General features: G+C 46.2%; 1 protein-coding gene and 1 long non-coding RNA gene across 4 annotated transcripts in view; one reads left to right on the plus strand and one right to left on the minus strand.

The window, feature by feature from the left end:
• Window positions 1-14,481, minus strand: part of LOC146204042 (serine/threonine-protein phosphatase 4 regulatory subunit 1-like) — an 88,435-nt gene extending 73,954 nt beyond the window's left edge. Inside the window, exons 1-4 of one of the 3 annotated variants that reach the window (XM_084589063.1) lie at window positions 14,370-14,481; window positions 14,236-14,274; window positions 12,181-12,222; window positions 254-443 (exon numbers count right to left, since the gene is read on the minus strand). In XM_084589063.1, the coding sequence (XP_084445189.1) occupies window positions 254-443; window positions 12,181-12,222; window positions 14,236-14,274; window positions 14,370-14,376 (278 nt within the window). In that variant the 5' untranslated portion in view covers window positions 14,377-14,481. Of the gene's footprint in view, window positions 1-253; window positions 444-12,180; window positions 12,223-12,705; window positions 13,011-13,389; window positions 13,533-14,235; window positions 14,275-14,369 lie in introns of those variants that run through there. The other 2 variants (XM_084589064.1, XM_084589065.1) reach the window with 2 other exon arrangements.
• A 141-nt stretch (window positions 14,482-14,622) lies between these two features.
• LOC146204043 (uncharacterized) overlaps window positions 14,623-21,191 on the plus strand; it is a 31,160-nt gene continuing 24,591 nt past the window's right edge. Inside the window, exon 1 of the long non-coding RNA XR_014703944.1 lies at window positions 14,623-14,837. This is a non-coding gene — a long non-coding RNA (uncharacterized LOC146204043). The remainder of the gene's footprint in view (window positions 14,838-21,191) is intronic.

Genomic DNA, 21,191 nt, shown 5'->3' on the forward strand with positions numbered 1-21,191 from the left:
GTACGGATTACAACTACTAGGTCGGAAAATTCCAAACACCACATGGGCTCGAGTTTATTAACCCAAAAACTGAAATCTGCTCTAAAAACAGAGCACAGCTTTCTGCACAAGAAGAAAGATTAACAACTGATCAAATAACTATAAATAGTCTGATGCACTACCGAATCATGCGCTACCGAAAGAGACCACAGAAAAAGTAAGCATCTTGACGCATTAGCAGATGCACCTCAAGCACTGTAGAAAAGGTACTCACCGATTGAAGACAATGTCGCTATAAGCATAGCGTTCCAGCTTTACGACGGGGTTTGGTTCCTCGTGTACCTCCTGACGCCGGCTAGCAGTGTCATCCTCATCTTCACAGTCTTCCCCAACTTGTTCGGCAGAGTTCTCATCTTGATCCCCAGCGAGCATGGCGAAGCTGAAGTTGCCCCAGCAGTTGGATGCTGGAAATTAAGGAAAAAACATGTCTGAGCACTGTTCGCAATAATTTCAATTCATTAGCTGGAATGTTCACTGCCATAAAATTATGAAAAGCAACCACAGCACAGATTTGGGGCCAGCTGGGACAAGAATCAGGCGCACGAATATGATGCAAGCACAGTGGTAAGTAAACACGAACTAGCCGTCTACATTCAGCTGTTCACGAGAAAATATATGCAAGGTTATACTAAACGTAGCATTAACTTGCGTGTTCCCTAGCTCACCATTTGCAAGTAGATGCATATTCTGAACAATACCAATCAGTTTGTCCCCTTGCCCACAATTGGTTTTACATGCAAAAATACCGAGTATTCAATATTTCAGGCTTGTTTTCGCTCCTTTATGTAACAACACCATTCGTCATTTGCCCCTTATTCCTGTCGATCTGCAAAGGAGGCTGACAACCGATCTAGCGCACGGACCAGTATTAGATGGCCAATTTCGTCTACAAGCAGAGTATGGTCCTCGTGGAAGCTAAGATGGTAGCTGCAGTGTAACCAGAGTGATTTAAGCACCCTTAGCACAACAGATCACCTAACATAGCTATAAAGCCCTGTTTTAGCCAAGCCATACCAATCTGTCCACATGGCCTAGGAGTACTGTATCCAACTCTGAATGCAAAAATCCCACCGGGATTGATCAAAGGAGCTACTCAAGTGGACAGCTCTTGACAACTCATCCATGCCTTGTGGTCATGTGACGTAGTACAACTTTCCAACCAATCAGCGCCGCCTCGCCTGCCAGATATTTCCCAATGCTAGCGCTGAATTTTCTGGAGAACGGGATCTTAACACTGACGTTTAGGCATGGCCGTGATCAAGATTTCAAAATGACAGCCTTAAGGCCACTGTTCAGTAAAAAAACCCTGTCACTGTGTATATAAATAAAGGAAGTTTGTCCGCAGGGAAGGAAAGGCGCAGCACCTGCCACACTTTCCAGTGGACACCAGAACTGTGCCATCAGAGAAAGGAGGATGGTGGGTAAAACACTCGAAAGCACTTAAGACCCCTTACGAGTAATAAAAGTGCAAGGCCTTTGGGGCTAGTTCTTTCTTGTAGGAGATTGGAGAGTCTTGAGTACTACCTGCCTGCTGCTCACTCCTGTATGCAACGCTTGCTCTCTGCGCTTAGTGCTTGAAGACATAGGACAAGAGAGCATTTGGCGGGCTAGTGGGTGCATTAAGGAAGGTAATAAAACAGCGCGAAAATGAAGTGACCACACAACACAGGCGCGAGACATAGGAGTTGCAGCGTCCAAGGAGAGACTAAGTGAAGAGCCGCCAGCACACCCCCTTTTATATCCCCCGCCGAGGCACAGTGCTGCCACCTATGTTGCCATAGCGACATGGCAACAGTGAGCTTGTCGCTGGGCAAGAAGAATTGCGATGTGTTCCTTACGAGCCCAGCACAATAATTAAATGTTTTCACATCTCAAATTTAACTTCTTGAAGAAGTTATTTCGCTTAAAGAAAAAGTCAATTTCAGGTTTTTTGGCTCCCAATCAGCAGTGGTTTATATTCCTGCCCAGACATGCTACCAATTGTAGCCTGATTACAACAAAAAGTGGCAGATGCCTCTCAAATTAAGCCAACCAGCCAATGGTGCCAATAATTACATTGTGCAGAATGCCCTTAGACCTGCTAACACAACCATGCAAACTATATTTTTCGCTACTATTTCAAGATCCCCCAACCACTGAAGAGGCAGAAAAATAGGTAATGAACCGAGAAAAAAAAAACATCTATAAGAAACAAAAACTCATCGAAACTGCAAACTGCAAAAACATTTTGCCCTTCCTGTAAGGATATTCAATGCAGGAGGAAGGTCAGCTTCACAAACTTTTGAAGCAATCTTGACATCCTCGCCAGATCCTTCGATGAGCGAAGGCAACTAAATATAGATGAGCACTTTTTCTTTCGTGTAAAAACCACTTTATGCTATTCCAGTTTTTGGACAGGCTCATGTAAGGGTTATGGCCTTCACCACATAATGTACTAGTTCTTAGACAATCTAACTTTTTCACAAGGGCACCCTGCGCATGTGCACCTCTCCCCTGGTTGAAAACGAACCACCAACCCCAGCGACACATGTGCAGTGTTTGGCCTCTGCGATCGACACAGCTGGAGCCGATCTCAGAGGCCACGTGCAGTTAATAATTGTGACAGGTGTATGCGACAGGTGGCGGTAGCTGTCAAGAACACACATCGCCATTTCGCAGCCGGTTGAGTCTCTCAAAGGAGTTGTCAACCAGTAGCAGACGAATTTCCAACTACTCCTAGAGGACGCCACATTTTGGGAAAAAGGCGGATTCCGCCTCTCTGCATTTTGTTAGTGTAGTTAGCAAAGTGGGTACATCATGCTGGCAACACCTGTCACTGGAAATGAATGGAGATCAATGCTTCTAGAGCACTAAAAAAAAAACCCCCTGATTCATCAGTTTCCTCCCTTTTTCATGCTCCTAAATTAGTTACTCCCGAAAAATTTTAGCATCACAAGAAATGAGGTATGTTACAACAGTTCATATTTCATCTTATTTTTCAACTTTTTTAACTACTTCCTTAAGCCTACACTGCAATTTTTTTCATGTATGTTGCTCGATTTAAGTTTTTACTGTATATGAAAGAGCCAATAACTGGCATCCAGCATGTTACTCTGGGGTTGTTCATATATTGAATTTATAACTAAGCACTTTTGATAAGACCCTGCAAAACCAGCAGTCTTTTCACAGTCCTGAAAGAATATGAAGGGCTACCTTTTTTCTTATCTCTACATCTGACAGTTTTACTCAGTAAGCATGAATATCTATTTCACATGAATAAGAGTAGTATAATGCCCATTAGATTCCCATAATGAAATATAGTATCACGAGAAAACTTCATAAAAACATAACAAAAATGTTCCAATAAATTGACCAACTTTTCTGCCCCTTCTGACAGCAGCAATCCTGTGGGAAATGTACACGCCGATTCCGTCCAAAACTAACAACTTTTGATAACCTCGTGATTCTAGCTTGAATTAGAGGTCCAGCCTCTAATACGCTTTGGTTTCTTCGCAACCTATAACATTGATGTGGCTTGAGAGCAAGCTTCCCATACTGTCATGTCACAAACCGACAGAAAAAGAGGAAAAATAGGATGTCATGCCTTGCTAGATACGAATCACTTAAAGGGCCACTGTCCAGGGAAGGCCCTTTTAAGAAAAGGAGCCCAGTGTTTCGATCAGGTACCGGAGATAGTCTGTGCAAAATTCTACAGCGACACGCGCGCCGCAAAGCATCGAAAATACAATTCAAAGCTCCCTCATGCTCTCCTTTGAGAAGCCAGCTTCACCGCTCCCTGCGCTGGCCCGACGGGCCCCGATAACGACGTACGTATCGGGAACGACGTCCATTGGTCCGTCTAGCTGACTGACGGGAGAAGGATGGGTGTCTACCGCTCGCAGCGCGCTTTTCCCTCGCCACGGCCAGACTGAATCCAGCGGCGCGCGCTCCCTCGACCGTTCTTTTTTTTTTCGCGCTCGCGGAGAGCCACGCCCCACCTCCCGCCAAACGCGGAGGAGGAAGGGGAATTTATTGCGGAGGCTAGACGACCTCGGGCAGGAGAGTGAAAAACCTTGGCGAGGGAACAGAAGGAGAGAGGCAGGATAGAATCGGGTGATTGAGGTGGCTGTAACTGCGTTATTAGTTACTCTTTTCAAAAACATTTTGCGGCCTTGCGTTCCAGGGGCGAAGTCTCACAGTCAACGGGGAAGAAAATATTTTCGACCGGAGGGTGGACAGTGGGCCTTTAAGGCATGGCAAACAATTACGGTACTCCCCGATTTGGTAAATTTTGTGCCAATTTTTCCAGGCCCAAAATATTTCCCCCGACAAATCCAGGACTTTTTCGGATAGCTAGAAACCCTGTAAATTTCTTTTCCCCCAATTACACTGCAGTATCGCACTGGCAACGCTTACTGCAATTTTTTAAAGCCATGAGACACGCAGGCAAATCAGACAGGCTATGAGACACGCCATAGTGGAGGGCTCCGGAAATTTCAACCTTCTGGGGTTGTTCAAAGTGCACTGACATCGCACAACACATAGGAACCTGGCTTTTTGCCTCAGGCTTGAGGGTACAGCTCATTTCCAATATAACAGGTATGTCGTAGGAACAAATGTTGCTGCTCGGTTCAAGGGGATTTTATTATGCTGCAATTAACAGCAGACATTCACAGAGCTTTCTAACTTAGAAGTGTTGTTATAACATTCCACCAATTTTAGCTCAGAGTAGCAGTGGCTCTAGAGGAGCAAGTGGAAGTGGGCCCAAAAGCAGCAAAATGTTTTTCAAGGGCAGTTTAATCTTTGCATGCACGCAGAACAGCTCTTAGCAAAAAACAGGACCAAAATAACAGTGGAAGTATAAATCCCATATAACTTAAAAAATGAATTCCATAACCTCACTGCACAGAAGTACAGTTTTAAATACCGGTATCCTAAAGACATCGGGCAGGTTAAATTTTTTAAAATTCACATTTGCTGGAATTTCCACTGACCCTAATAGCATGGTTCAATGGCTCACTTGCGTGCAGTCAGTTTTTAACTCCCGTCCTCCCCCATCAGTCACAAAAGTTGGTTTTAATGGCACATAAGCAACTAAAGCCATGGCACCAAACACAAGGTTACAATTTTATTGCAGCACACTTCATTTTACAGTTTGTGTAAGACATTTGCCTCCTGTAGAATACTGAAAACACGACAAATCAAGTCCATCATGGCCTAGAATCAGTATTGGGCGAAAGGGAATGTGTTCTTTGTAAAATGGAGTAAAACATTTTTTTCTTAGCGTTTCAAGACCTGTGCACGAGAATAAAATCTGGTTTATAGTTCCTCTCCACATTTTTCGCACTTGGGTTTGTCTTCTTTTATCACAGAAAATATGTGCCGTGTGTGCGGCCAATGCAAAGACAGCATAAAATTACTTTTATGAAACATTCCCGATACCACCATGACTTCTATTTTCCCAAAATGAGCTTTACGAAGTGTAGTTTATTATCACCTTCATTCCAAGAAGACTGCCATTTTTCCTTTAGTTTGCAAGGTAACAGTTTCATGCAGTCTTTTTAAGGTATGTTTATACTCATTTGCTCTTCACAGACTTTAGTTTGCACATGCGCCTGCTGTCTCGTTGCCTTTAACTCTTGCCGTCGCATTTTCACGCTTCCTCCTCTCGGTGCCACCGACGTACCAGTACGTTCTCTATCGTGCATTCAAAACTTCGTGCCCGAGCGCAAAGCTGGCGCTTGGACAGGCTGCACCATCTGTCAAATCTTTCTACAAGTTCATATTCTCGCCTGTGTCGTGTCGATATGTATATACTGGAGAGTATAGAGCGACCACGCCCACCCCCTTCTTTGCTGGTAGGCGCGATCACTTCGTTCGCGCTAAGCAATCATGTGGCGTGCGCAAGCGTGCAGTTACGGGTTCAAGGGCTGTTCTGCAATCTGCCACAGGTTTGCAGGTTTTTATTTTTATTCTCTTGGAGTGTCTGCTACGAGACACGTCACGTTCAGGGGCTTGCACAGTTGCCTCTCCAATAGGTCGACACAGGACTTGATCACTGCTTTCGCTCTTTCCGCGCCCTTGCTTGCAGCTAGCAGCAGCAAAGGAGGTTGTTTTAGCCTCTTTCCATCTCCCTCTGTCATCTTGATTTCACAACGTGATATTTATCTCAATTGTGTGGGCCATTGAAAGTGTGCCCTCCGTGTGCGCGGTTACTTTCAGATGGCCGACCACGCAGGACCATCGTCTGCGGACAGGAGCGATGGCTCTTTTGATTATGTTTACAACATCTGCAAAACACTGAAATGTGCATATTCCATCGACTATGTTATTTCTATAGCAATCAATCAAAAATCAATCGCTATGCTCATTCCCTGAAACCAAGCAGACACTGGGGGTGCGTCACGGCCAGAAACGCCCGACAGTGAAAGGGTTAATGCCCATGTGACTTCGGACCCAACAGAATTTTATGTTATATCCACGAGCAACGACTGGTACATTGTGTATGATTTCTCCGAGTAAGGGAGCGACAGCATTTCTGGCATTAATAGCTGTGAGAACACTTAGAGAGTCTATGTAAATAATGCTGTTTGTGACATTCTTTTATTATTTTCTCTATGGCAACAGAAATGGCGTGGAATTCAGCAGTGAAAATAGATTCAGTGTGGGTCTTATTTCCTCAAAATCTCCTCTCACAACTGCACCTCCAGTCTACACAGCCAATTTCAACCTATTGGTATAAAAGTCTGAAAAGCTTCTGTATTCTTCCTGCAGTTTCAGGAATTCTTAAACCAGTCACAAAAGCTAGGTGATGACCAACACAGCCAAAAGTAGAGTTGTGGAGCATTCAAATTAAGTTTTAGAGCATGTTTCTAGGCCCAAACAGTTAATGGCAATTTTTGCTTTCTGACACATAAAAAACCCAACTGGATCACTTTTGTAGCGTAAAGCTACACTACACGGGTCAGAGCTGAATTTTGCTCGGAGTCTTGGCCGCCCGTTATGTACATGAGCAAGAGCCACCAAATTCGAAGTGAAAATGCTAGCGAGGAGGAATTCAAATTCCCTTGGGTCCCCAGCCCAGCACTTTACCTTTGCGCCACGCCCCGAATCGTGGGACACTCTTCATAATTCCCCTTGTCTACAGTAAGAATGATAGTGGGATTCCGCGAGTGACAGATACTGCACCTTTCCTTTCCTGATAGAACGCCGGTATGTGTTCAATGAAATGCTGGTTATGTTTGACAAAGGGCGCGCAATGTACAATCACAACAAGACGCTTTCCCAGGGCGGCCACAAGAGAAGCCTGGAACACAATCTTCCCAGAACGAGAGGAACACCTACAGAAAAGACGTCGCCAGGAAGCTCAACGACATGCTATGGCCGCCGCTAAACAACAGCAGCTGGAGGAAAGTCAGGAAGAGGACGAGGAGGATGAAGAAAGCGATTCCAAGACTTGTCGGTGCACCGAACACACTCAGCACCAAGCATAACCCTAAATTAACGCTACAAATATCCAGGCTAGCTAAGCCACTGCCAATTTTTTGTTTCATGTCCAATGCTTTGCCAAATATGCACAAGACATGGCAAACATGTACAGATCCTTCAATTAACATAACTGACCTGAACAACTTGGAACAGACTAGCAGCAAACGGACTGCTTGCTTCTGCACTTATAACTGAAGAGCTAAAAGCTTAACTATTTTAACTTCATAGAATTCTAAGGCGGAGTCTACCACTTTAATGTGCTCAAGCACCGCCACTAATAACATTGATGAGAAGCACATTTCTGCTCTTTACCTTGATCCCTATGCCCGTGCCGATATCTATCTCTAAGCAATGGTCAGTAGCCTGCACTAAAGGGTAGCCTCTTCCTCCTTCAGATTCTTTACTTCGTGGCCTTCTTTCTGCCAGTGGCTGCTCACATCGCTCGAGCTACAATGGGGCTTCCCTAAATTAAACAATAGTATCTGTATGGCTTTCTCCCTTTTCAACACTTTTGGGAACACTTAGCGATTGGAACCTAAGTGGAATCACCCCCATGACAATTTAAGTATGCTTTTGTCTGGTGTAGGCACAGCCTCGGTGGTGTACCTGCTTGGTTTCACAGTTGAACCATCAGGTCCCTTGACAAGTTCTTTAACGGCTGGTCTAGATTCCCTCACTACTGACGATTCAAAAGGCTGGAAGAAATAGCTGTGTCACATACACAGAGCATTTCTTTGCAACCAATTCCCTCAATCACTTGTGGCTTGTTTCAAATTTACTTGTGAACAAACATTCACTATGATCCATGCTTTTCTAGTTCCTGAAAATTTTATGTTAGGCCCAGCATAATCTTTCGCAACCATACTTTTATCCGCCACGAGTAACTGATATGGCAAGGAGGAACACTCTTGTGAGTGGTTGAAGAGGTCTCCTAGCTTCCACAGTGATGCAAGTTATGAGATGGGAGTAGTGCTGGCATAAAGATCTCACCTTACTCAGCCCTGCAATGGAGTCAAATACTGAATTTGAAAAACAGGAGTGGCTTTGGCAGCAATACTTTATTCTCAGAATACTTTCTACTTGATTGGTCCGACTTCAGCATTGACAACTGGTAAAAACCACACATAAAAGTTTTTGTGATACTGTAATTCGTTCCAAGAATGTGTCGTAACCAATGGTGCTCCACGTGCTTTCATGAGGATTTTATCTCTATCGTGCAGTGATGCTCGAGCAGATTCGAATAAGCGACGGAACTATACAAGAGAGCATGTGAGCTGCGCTTTATGAAATATAATGGCGCAATATGGCTCTGGGGCCAATTATTTCAGACCAACTTCTTCTTATTGGCTTAAAGGCAAATTCTAAACCCTGTGCTTGACAAAAGCAGCCATGCACCTACAAACCATTTCTGAGAACACAGCATAGGTACTGAACCTGGTTGCATTCTTTGTTAGCGCATTCACCCGCTCAGTGCCAACGGGCAGCTGCGTTCTGGCACAATGCAACGACATGCCGCAGGGTACTCCACTTCAGTCTTCCAATCCACGAACAGAGAGGCCACAGCAGCACCCCAGTGGCCATCAGTGAAATTCTTTTATGTACGGCCTACCACTATTGCATGCTCGCCTTTGCATGATGGCAATTGTGCACCATTTAGCCAGTTTTAAACCGCGGATTCTAGGGAGCACGAACACCAGCACCTTTAATATTTCCTTTGGAATTCCGACAGAATGACATGATGCAACTCAAATCGAACAGGGAGTGCTCACAAGCTGTTCAAAATTTAGAATATTCCCATACCCCTACTTTTTGTGACCCAATTCTGAAATGAGCATGTGGCCGACATTGAAAGGTTCTTTGATCATGGTAAAGGTGTGGTGCAACACATTTTCCATTTCACACAGTTTGGTCCAAATAATGCAACTGCCCCCACCAATCTTGTCTTTTCCCTTAGTAAAGCATCTAAGATCCCGGCAATAAAAGGGCCACCATTCATAGCTAAAATGTGCCTTCAATAGTGAAACCCTGAATTAACACAAAAAACATCTTAAAAAATGGCATCTAAGCAAAGGGTGCTGCAATGACACGGCCACAGGTTTTTTTTTTTTTATGATTACCTCCTGGAACACTGAGACACTGATAACACTGTAGTGCAAAACTAAATAAGAAAAATGCAGAAATAGCAATATAATGTGTCTGCGGCACCCAGCAAGCTTAGTAAAAATAAACGCATTCATAAGAAGTTGCCAGCTAATAATGGCAGTGCTGACCCATAGAAGACCTAGGGTTGGTTTTTTTCTCGCCTGGGTGGGGGGGAGAGAATTATCTGATTCTTTCTAGGGTAGGAAATAAGCACTAATAAAGACTTCCAGATTCAACATTTTTAGGTTATTTAGCTTTTTTTCAGGCAAAGATTGAAAATGAGCACTTTATGTAGAATAATGAGGCTTTACTTCACTATGTGACAAAGATGGCATATAAAGAAGGCAGTCTTGGATATACGTAATGTTTAAAGTCAATCCTAACAGCACTTTCCTGTCCCTTCTTCGCTTCGCCTTCGGGCTTCTTTCGCGCTGTTTTCACTCAAGTCACAATGAACCAACTAGCCCAGTAAAAAGTTCTGCTTCCCTAACCCAGAGGTATTGAAATATGAACAGTTGCTTCATGCCTTCCAAGCTGGCCAATACGGCCTTAAGGTAAGGCCATGGTACACTATATTCCAAGTGGCATTTTACATTTATAGTAAATACATCACATGCCTTGTTAAACTGCCAATCAAGTGCTAATAGGGACATGGTGCACATACACATTTCTATAGAACAGTCAGTAAAAAGAAAAATAAAGGTATACGTAAAAAGCGGGAGTGAATTCTGACATTATTTATGTACAAGCAGACAACAGTGTTAAAAAATGACCTGCGATGATTAGACTATATATAATTTAGTCTGTCTAAAGTGTAGAGCTCAGGAGGTCTGCTTCTGAGCCACTTCATTTGGCAGGACCTCCACTAATGCTTAATGAGTGCCATTACATGGCTCAGAAGGAGACCCCCTAGGGGCTATACACTTGACAAAGGCTGTACAATATATGCCTAAAAACGCGATCATAAGGCAATTTCATGCAAGTGGCTTCAGCAAGATGAAAGCACAAAATTCTAATCACTATCAGCAATTCAGTAGCATGTGCTCATTGCAACCAGAAGTATTACTTAGCCCTTTTCCCTGCCACTGAACTGATTTTAGACAATAAAAAAAAAAAGGAAAAACGGAGGGATAACCAGTGCATTCTAGCCTATAACAGCTATCCTAAGTCATTAGAGCAAGGTTATTAAATCAATACCAACTAACTTCTACTAGCCCTCAGTGCCCAATAATGAGAGCAGACAAGGATGTTATGCACAATAATAGGATCTTAATTGTTTATCAAGTTCAGGTGCCTCATGCTCCAGAGGTCATCAAATGGCAACACCAGCAATTGTGGACAAGTGATTACCCAAGTTTTGCAACAGATGCTAGATTAAAGAAAGGTTATCAATACCAGAAAGCAAGTACTATTAATGCTGCAACAACCAATACCAAATCATAATCGGATAACACAAGTAGCCCACCTGGAACAATTGCATTTATCTGTGTGACCTAAAAGCACTAGGATAATGCACAACACCACTCTGCACATGCACCGCCGCATCCACAGCACACAATAAAATGTGCAGCATGATTACTGAACTGACAGCGTAGCACAGACCAGCACTGAAGGAAACCTATTTCAGCTTCCAGCTAGACAGTGTACACTATTAAGGTGCTTATAAGCATGTATCCCTTGCGACCTTGCATTCAAAGCTTGCGCTCAAAAGTCAGCGAGTAAATATGTACACAACAATGTAACGGTAATGATTACTATTATACCATCACTTCAGACTGGTGCCATGTTTGATTTCAGCTGCTAAGTGACTTGCAAATGCAACATAGCAATAGTACCAATAGTACATAGCAATAGTGCCAGTGAGATCTAGACCAATGCAAGAGAGCACAATCCCAGGAATCCAGCACTCCTGAACTCTGCACATCAAATTTGCAAATTGTTGCACTAGGCAAGCATTTAAATGATGCCCGTGCTGTTTACAAGCACTGATACTTCATTTAAGTGAAAAATTCATCTATACTTGAAAAAAAAAAAATTGTGCTGCCTACACTTAGAATATGAACTTGCAGTTGATAACAACAGATGCAGACTTATCCCTGCTTCCACTCAGAAAGATTTGCCTACCAATTCATTCTCCAGAAACATGCTAATGCATTATTTGCCTACCAATTCATTGTCCAGCAACATGCTAATGAATTAGTAGTGTAACAAGCTGTAACTGAATAAACATGCATTTTCTGTCCAGCTTATAATCATTTAACCTCAAGGAAAAACATTAGATGTCAATGAACATGTTTACTATCCATAGTTTAGAATTTGAATGTGTGCCAAAATGAAAACTCTATGGAGATCTCTTCACACCAACTTTAACGCAAAAGTAAGCTCTTTCTCATTCCACAGATCAGTGGAAAGAGCAAGAGTGCTGAAAAACTATTAAAAACATTTTCTACACATTGGTAACCAAAACCACGGTCACAATACAAGTAGCCCTACTCTTAAACTGCTTGTCAAGGCCAAAGAAAACATTCCCACCTTCGTTCCCAGGATTCACAGAGTCTGCTTCGCCCGATGTCCCTGCATATAAAACCAGGAACATGAGTCCCACTGAATCCACATGCCAGCAAAAAGCACTTCCATGTGCAGCCAAAATCAACAACACACAGGACTGACCATATGCATCCCCTGAAAGTCACGAGCCTGTTAAGCCATCAAACCCAGACAAACCAATTTTTTCTGGGCTATCTCAAGTAGAGCACACCGAATATCCTTAGCCCCTACAACGGCAGTGACATCGTTCTTAGTGTTAAGTTTGCATGTCATCAGTGAAATGCAGATGTTCCAAGCTCCGACTGTGGGCCTTTTTCAGTGCTGTTACCTTTCCACAGTTGCCAGCCAACAAGCAGTCGCATGGTGCAAACAGCACAGGTCTGACGGAGAAAAAAAAAAGCGGCCGCAGCTAGTAAGCAACTGTGGCCACCCAGTAACGCCTGGCCTGGACGTCAGGCCCACGTGCAAAACCTCCTCCCCGCCATGGCGTCGCAAAATCGCGCAACGCACCTGCCGTTGTCGTGATCAGATAAGGGGCCGACTCCCGAGCCGTGGACTCTCGGCACGTTTAGCCGCAGCGAAGACCCAGAGCTGCCAGGGGCTAACCCAATTACGCAAGCACGACACTTGGCATGGAAGCAGTAAGCAATAAAGACGGCGAAGCAATGCCAGCGACAGCAAGCCGCGCCACGCTAAAGCACGGCACGCGATATGTGGCCACCATGCAAGCCTCTATGATTGGATTCAGCGTACCCGGCCACTACAAGCGAGGGAAGCAACGTTAGGGTTAGAACCGAGAGCGGTTGAAAGCCCCCTCGCTTTACTCAAAAGGACAGCGATATGCGCGCCCAGGGCAACGCCTGCTGCAGAAACGCCCAAGCGGCGTGAGCGCGCTCGGCCGATCGCTCTCTCCACCCCGAGGGACCAGCCTGAGCGGCGTCCTCGCCGTTACCGGGACAATGGAAAGGCGCTCGCGTCAATCAAGACAAGCACATCGGTCGCTCCGGGCGTGCGACACTCGGCCCATCTCCGTTTGTGCCTACGTCAAACGATCCGATGAGCAGCAACTGTTAAAACGCGTACAACTGTTTCAAGTAGTGCTTGTTCGCTGCTAGGCAAATGGCACACAGCGGCTGCAGTGAATGCAAAAACACACAAAAGCTTAAGGCTAGGATACCAAGAACCACGGCATACCTATCATGAGCCAAGAAAGCGCTCTCATGCGCCACCTTCAGCGAAGATCGAAGCGCCCTCGAAATATGCCACTTGATTCACAGGCCAGCCCGCTCACTCGCGAACGAACTTCAGTAGGGACTACGCAGCGCCGCATAAAACCGGCGAGTCACGGTAACCGCCCAGAACTTTAGAATTTGAACAAAGAGTTCCACCAACGTCGGGAAACAAAACAACCACACGCTGGACCCCTGAATATTACTCGACCGTGCTGTTTTGGCACACTTGGGCGCCAGAAACAATAAAACAGCATTACCAAAATGAGCTGAGCCACGGGCTTTTATATTACCCGACTCCCGCTTCACTGTAGAGGCGTCACCTGCGCTGTGAGGTTGTGGTGGCGGAGAGGTGCATGTGCGATTCGTAAAACGCAAGTATCCTCTGTGTGGACAAATTCTAATAGACACCAAAGAAAAACCTGCCCCAAGCCGGCCGACTGCGAGCGCGTTGTTTATTGACTCAGAAGGGTTGTCAACACCTAAATTCAGGCACTGCCTCAAGCTTAGAAGGCGCAAACGCGAGGACGACGCTCAGTGGCATACGTATGCAGGCGAAAAACCGCAGCGCGGCGATTGCAGTCCCGACCCTAACACGCCAACCGGTAAAGAGCAGTCGTTGGAAGCGCCATAGCGCGCGCGCGCGCGCGCCGCGGGCGGCCCTTTCAAGGGACAGGCCGCTAGGCCTAACTGCGCTGGAAGTAGGCTTAGCCAGGCAGAGCAGTCAGTCCCCCGTGAAGCCCGCACTCTATCGACGCCAGGACGCCACTCGCTGTTCAAAGTTCGAATTCCGATTAGTCTGCGTACTCACTTTGATCCGGCACGAGGCCATCACCGTCGTCCGGCATTCCTGTAAAACGGCTCGCGTTTAGAGCAGCCGTAGTCGACGTGCCGCGCCATTGCAAGGGAGAATCGCGGCGGCGCCGTACACAACACCATGCTCACCCGCCATGTTCCTGCGAGCTCTCCACGAGGACGCGAGGGTGGGCAAGAGAGCTCGGGAAAGACTGGCGAGGAGAAATTCCGAGCGACGACCCTCATTGGCCTCCGCGCGACCTCGCGCCTTAGCACTCCTGTGCAGCCTCCGCGTGCATCAACGCACGCACTCCCCGACAAAGTTCCTTCCGGTTCTTTCATTGGAGGAGGGAAGCGTGACGTCAGCTACCATCGCCAATCTGTGCACTCGCCAGCCGTCAGGCACATGGGGATGTGCCCGAGCGCCTGCTTCCCTTGCCCTCCTCCGCTCGCGCGCGCGCGCGCGGGGGAAGACGCGCGTTGCGCTGGGCGGGGGACCCCCAAAATTTCCAGAAAACTTTCGCCCGGCGCGTAGCAAAAAAGGTGCAGATCTTTCGTCGACGTCTGAGACCGGGGTAAACATAACCTCTCCGCGACGTGCGCCTCATTTTCGCAATGGTAAGACGGCAGATTGTTTTGCTCTCCTCCTCGCTAGCATTTTCAGACTTCCCTTCATGCACGCCGCATTGCACGAAAGCAGAACTACCCTCACTATAGTGTTATGAATGAGACGTTTCGCGATGTGTTGACTGAAATCTGCGATCGTAGGTTTCCCCGAAATGTATAAAAAGTGAAGAGAAAAAAAAATGTTTCGCTCCTCAATTTCACTATCTGCAGCACTGGCAAAAAAAAAAAGTTACTGCCTTGAGTGTTTCCACTCTGCTAGCGCCATCATAACCTATTACGTGAGAATTGTTCTGAACAACGTTTGGTTGTTGTGTGTGTGTGTGTGTGTGTGTGTGTGTGTGTGTGTGTGTGTGTGTGTGTGTGTGTGTGTGTGTGTGTGTGTGTGTGTGTGTGTGTGTGTGTGTGTGTGTGTGTGTGTGTGTGTGTGTGTGTGTGTGTGTGTGTGTGTGTGTGTGTGTGTGTGTGTGTGTGTGTGTGTGTGTGTGTGTGTGTGTGTGTGTGTGTGTGTGTGTGTGTGTGTGTGTGTGTGTGTGTGTGTGTGTGTGTGTGTGTGTGTGTGTGTGTGTGTGTGTGTGTGTGTGTGTGTGTGTGTGTGTGTGTGTGTGTGTGTGTGTGTGTGTGTGTGTGTGTGTGTGTGTGTGTGTGTGTGTGTGTGTGTGTGTGTGTGTGTGTGTGTGTGTGTGTGTGTGTGTGTGTGTGTGTGTGTGTGTGTGTGTGTGTGTGTGTGTGTGTGTGTGTGTGTGTGTGTGTGTGTGTGTGTGTGTGTGTGTGTGTGTGTGTGTGTGTGTGTGTGTGTGTGTGTGTGTGTGTGTGTGTGTGTGTGTGTGTGTGTGTGTGTGTGTGTGTGTGTGTGTGTGTGTGTGTGTGTGTGTGTGTGTGTGTGTGTGTGTGTGTGTGTGTGTGTGTGTGTTTCGATTGTATTTACACGTTTGACAATATTGGCAGTTTGATAGTATTGTGTGCGCGCGCGTGCGAAATTAAGTTTAAGAACGAAAGCCAAGTTTGCCCAACGCGCATGCTTCGAAGAAAATAACGCCGACCGATTACCCGAGGTCACGCCTTTTCTATGCACATTCGTTTAACGGCAATATACATTCTGTTATCCTCGAACGCCCAGTTAAAGCCAAAGCAGTAGCTGAACCGTTGCCTATCACTCCTGAGACATTACCAGTTATCTTATCAGCGCTTCTGTTGCAGCAATTCGTAGCGCTTGATAGTGAATTCCTGCAAACTACGGCTACAATTCCGATAAAAGGTTCACTGTTTGGATAGATAGATGGTCGCTGAGAAGCTCGATCCATGCTGACATCGCACAGTAGACGGGCGCCCCGTTTCTGGCCTTCACTGAAAAGCGGCCGGGATTAAAGCTGCGTCTTTGGATTTAGTTGTCGAGCCCCCTAACCACTGCGCCACGGCGGCGAATTGGTCGCTAGGAAAGAAAGAGTGACCTATATAAATGTCGGGTACAACTCAATTATGAAACAGCAAATAGCCCTCGGAGGGGACCCTCCAAACAATTGCGTCGTGGTTTATCTCTTGCATATGCCAGCCATGCATATAACCCGCGGATTAACGGCGACGTCATGACGATAGGTCGATGCTTTTGGCTAGAAGCCGTCCCCCCCAGTGAAGCATTTTCATCTTCATGCAATTATAGGTGGACGTGATTATAGAAACGGTGATCGTAGTTTCAACGTCTAGCAGGACCGGGGCGTCTAGTGAGCTAATATTTTCGAATTTCCTGATTATTTCATTAAAAATTATGACCACTGAAGAAGCGGGAAGGCATAATTGTTGAAAATAATGAAGTGTGCAATGTCTATTAAAACAAATGCACTCATTACTAATAATGCAAACGCTGCAAAAAAACGAGATGAAAACAGTGCTTAGGCGGCGTGATAAAAACCACCCCCTACAGCACCAACCAGTGCGTACAGTACTGCCTTCGTGGACAACAAAAGCACGAGAGCTAATATGGACAGGTTGCCATGCCTTACGCGCATCAAAGATGAACAAATGTAATGCCAATGTTAACAGACCATGTACTGGTGGACAGTCGCGGTGCCATTGTGCTCATATTAGTCGGTGTCCTTTTCTCTGACTTGGTCACTTTTATTTATTTATTTTTATTCCTCACAGCGCCCCCATTTTTCCAGGCAGACAACATTTGTTCCACAATTCCAGGTTGCTAGACACCCTGAAGACGGCAGCTGTGGCCCCAAAACGCGCGCCCAAACGGGACCTAAAATTTTCGTGCAGCTTGATTCATACTCAGAAGATGCTTGCCTAGCTCGCGCATGCGCGTGAGTTCGCAGCGCAGATCAAAATAAGACCAACGATGAAGGCGGCAATTCCGTCGCTCGTGGCTGCACCATCGTGCCGTGCGTATATAGTACAAGCCCGCCTATGTTCGACACACAGGCCAGAGCACCAGACCGACGCATGACACCTTCAACAAACCCGTCGTCAGCACTGCTATCTCCAGTCGCTGCTTCAGTACTGTCGAGGATGCACAGTACGAGTTTCCCAACTTCACTGCCCGTCCTCATGGGGGGTCTAATCACACCCGTCCGTTTCGGCTAGCTGCCGACTCTTACCAGTCTTATTTTGTTTTTCGGACAAGATTTCTCAATTCAGCGCGAGCGCTTTCATTCAGACTGCCTGGTGACTGTCTGCTGCTTAATCGGTGATAACTTTAATTGTGCCTCCATTAGCTCACGCACGCTCATCGGCATACAGTGCTAAGCTACTACACTATCCACCCGACTATAGTATATAAAGCTCCGCTTCGACTAAACCGCAAGAATGTGACTGTTGTTAGCGTGTCCAAAGGCAGCTCCTTCCAAACTCGGCCATATTATGTAGTCTCGTGATGTCATAAAACTCGCCGACCAATCAGTGTCCTCCGCCCATGTCACCCGCCAAGTACCACCTGACAAAGGCATCGATATCGCTTTAATACTTATGTGAACACAGACGAAGATGTTGCGCGTGCGGGCCTGGCAAAAGACACTCTCAATTCGTTTTTTTTTTTTTTTTTTTTTTAATCTGGTTGTAGTCGGAGAAAAAATTACGCACGCAAATAAAAATAAACTAAACTCTAAAGAGTTGTGATTGGACGGTCATATTCGCGATTTGGAGAGCTGCTGCGTTACAAGCATCAAACTATACTTGAAGGGGGGCGTACTGCTGCATGGGCGAGGGATTTGATGTTTTTGTAGTTCATACTCATAAATTCTAGACAAGGTCATTTTTTTTTTTTCGTCGAAAATTTGTTCGTGTACGCAATTTTTCCACCTGTCGTAAGATTGCGCCGTATCACAATGGGCCCCTGGCGACCACCTGCGACGTTTCCCTCGTGGGGACACGCACAAGGGATCCGATAGAGAAGCACACCCCCTCGGATTCGTAGAGCATGTGGGTACGAACCGCTGCGGCCGGGCTCGCGGTAGAGTGACTCGGACCAGAAGGCCGCCCAACTGCGTCCATTGAGTGCGGCGGCGACGACAGCAAACCCTTGCGGACCCGTGTGGCGCATAAGCTGATAGTCAGCTAAGGAACGAGGAGATACGCGGCACGCATACGGGGTTTGCCCAACCGACTATCGTAAGAAGACAGTATTGACGGACACTTTGACTTCGATGTGTTGCGAATGGACGCTTCAGCGATGTGCCGGCAATGAATGAGTTCTTTCACGGCCACCCAGCCTGTGGAATAAATAAAAATTACAAATAATTTAATGGTGAAGTGCGAGAAACGTGGTAGTGGTTTAAAGAATACTCATTATAATGTACGCGTCGCCTAACGAGGTATCCCGACGCGTATACGGTAGGTAAACGAGATGAACTAATAAGAGCTCTGATTGGAAGGCAACAAATGTATTCGCGCCTTGGACCGTTTGGAGAGCTAACGAGGGATGTAATGTTGTTTACTTTGATGATTTCATACCCAGAAATTTAGACAAACGCATTTTTTAACGAGAAACTTTTTGTGAACAATATTTTCGCGCGCCGTAAGATTTCACCTGAACAATATATCTGGGCTCCCTGCAAATTCCATAGTTGCCTCACTATTAATAACTAGGTCCAAGAAAGCTGGACTCGTACACGATAACATTGAGCCTAATGAAAATATAGTCGAACATTTTTCACAGTAAATCCAGCAACTTTTGTTTTATTTTTCCCCATTTCTGCAATGCTACCAGTATCGACTAAATACTGACGTTAATGTGAAATTCCCATCGTCTCAGCATGATAGGGTTCGACATGGCTAAGCCGCTTCCTGATGCTCGCTCCTCGTTTCAGCATGAGTGCGCACGCCCGCAGCCGCTGTGGTGTCGGGCGCGCACTGGCAGAACCATGCCACAACATGGATATTGTACGATGACAGATGAGTAAGATGAGACAATAAAAGTAAATCATCTCAACTGCACTGCATTTGTTTCTCAGTTTTTCGTTAGAAGTAAATGTTCGCAATAAGCTGCCAGCACATCTCTCGCCTGACGACCGGAACGAAATCACCAACGGCATAAATAACGTTGCCCCGCCGGGGTGGTGCAGTGGTAAGACGCCCGACCACGGTGCCGGAGTTCCCGGGTTCGAACCCGACCTCGGCGGCTGCGTTTCGATGGAGGCGAAACGAAGTGGCGTCCCTGTGCTGTGCGATGTCAGCGCACGTTAAAGATCCCCAGGTGGTCTAAATTACTCCGTAGCCCTCCACTACAACTCCCCTTTCTCTCTTTCCACCTTCACTCCCACTTTCCTCCCTTCCCTTACGGCGCGGTTCAGGTGTCCACAAAGCAAGTGTGACAGATACTGCGCCTTTCCCTTCCTGTGAACCAACCAACCAATATATAACGTCACTCACACTGTTTCCAAGAAAGCGCTTCGAGAATGTTGCGGTCGAACGACCCTAAAAATTAACAGCGTCTTAACAAAGCCGTGGTAAGCCCTGTCTGTCAAAAGGCTAGAAAAGGGTGGCGGTCGAAGGAAACTAAATAATAATAAGTAATGAAAACTGCGTATGCAGGCATAGATCGCGCGTAGTATATGGGAGTCATGGTGGGTGTGGTATGGGACCATATCAGTGGACGGCTGCGGATTAATTTCAGCCACCTGGGGTTCCTTAACGTGCATTGACATCGCACAGCACATGGGCGCCTTGCTGTTCGTCGAAAAGCAGCCGGGATCTAACCTGCGTGCTCAGCAGACGAGTGTCCTCGCCGCTGAGCCACCGCGGCGAGTCCTGGAGACACTCCAATGAAGCGCTGCGACTGGACATTCGAATGTATTTGTTGCAACGCGAATCGTGTGCGCGGGTTTTCGCAAACCATTAAATGAAGTCGTTTACAGTGCACACCGGCAAGCTGTATTTAAACAGAAAAGCATTTTGAGACCATGAGGTTTGCACGGCCGACACCACATATAAAGCCAAAGGAAGGTTTACAAACGGTTCGTATTTTGTGATGAAAAAGAAAGAAGAAACTCGAGTTAAACTGTAAGCGGCCTCGTTAACACATGATGCGCGATATCGTTGCAACAAATAGTTGGCATGTGCGCGCTGGTAGCTGCCGCATGGGTGGTCGGCAGCTACCATAATGCGCGCTAAAGTGTCATGCCATAATACGTAGCACTTATCAAGGCAGTAATGCACACGTAGCACAGTGGAGGTTTAGGAAGCGTAATGGCGCCACGGGGTACAGAAGAAATCTCTCTGCGGTAGAGGTACGAGCATTCCTCCCCGCACTATATATGATGCTGCGACCGAACTATTCGTACTGTATGGTGCATATCAGTATGCACGAACAATTACAGTAAAAATAACATCAAAAACACACTCTAGCTGGTCATCAGACACTCCCTGCATACAGTCCGTCATTTCCCTCAAGAATTTTTTTCCTTTATCAGGCAACGCAACCAGCTAGAAAAATTACATCATATCGCCCCTTATATGTGGATGCGGACTAGACTCGCTTGCACAAAATTGAAAATCTCAGAAGCGTGGATAGGATATTTTGGAGCACAAAATGCCTCACTATAGGAAGCAGCCACGAGCATGTAAAACGCCGTTAAAAAAAATAAGGTGCGCACAAAGGAGTGATACGCCAAGACAGCAGCGAATTCCCGCTGAGGGCTCGCTAGCAGCATAAGAGTGCTTTGTCTTTGGGTAGCGCAAAATTAAGATAGGGCTTAAAGTGCAAAATCTGAATAACCTAAAAGAATGACCACGCAGAGTTTACATTTGGGCTTCGCAAACCATGATTCTACCGCGACAGCGATTCGGTGTATACACTGCAGCGAAGATGGACAAAAGCGGCCAAGACCACGTGCACTGTCCCAAGCCTAT

The sequence above is a fragment of the Amblyomma maculatum genome, chromosome 1, assembly GCF_055883805.1.
Source record: "Amblyomma maculatum isolate TAMU_Amacu chromosome 1, ASM5588380v1, whole genome shotgun sequence".
Taxonomy (NCBI): Eukaryota; Metazoa; Arthropoda; class Arachnida; order Ixodida; family Ixodidae; genus Amblyomma; species Amblyomma maculatum.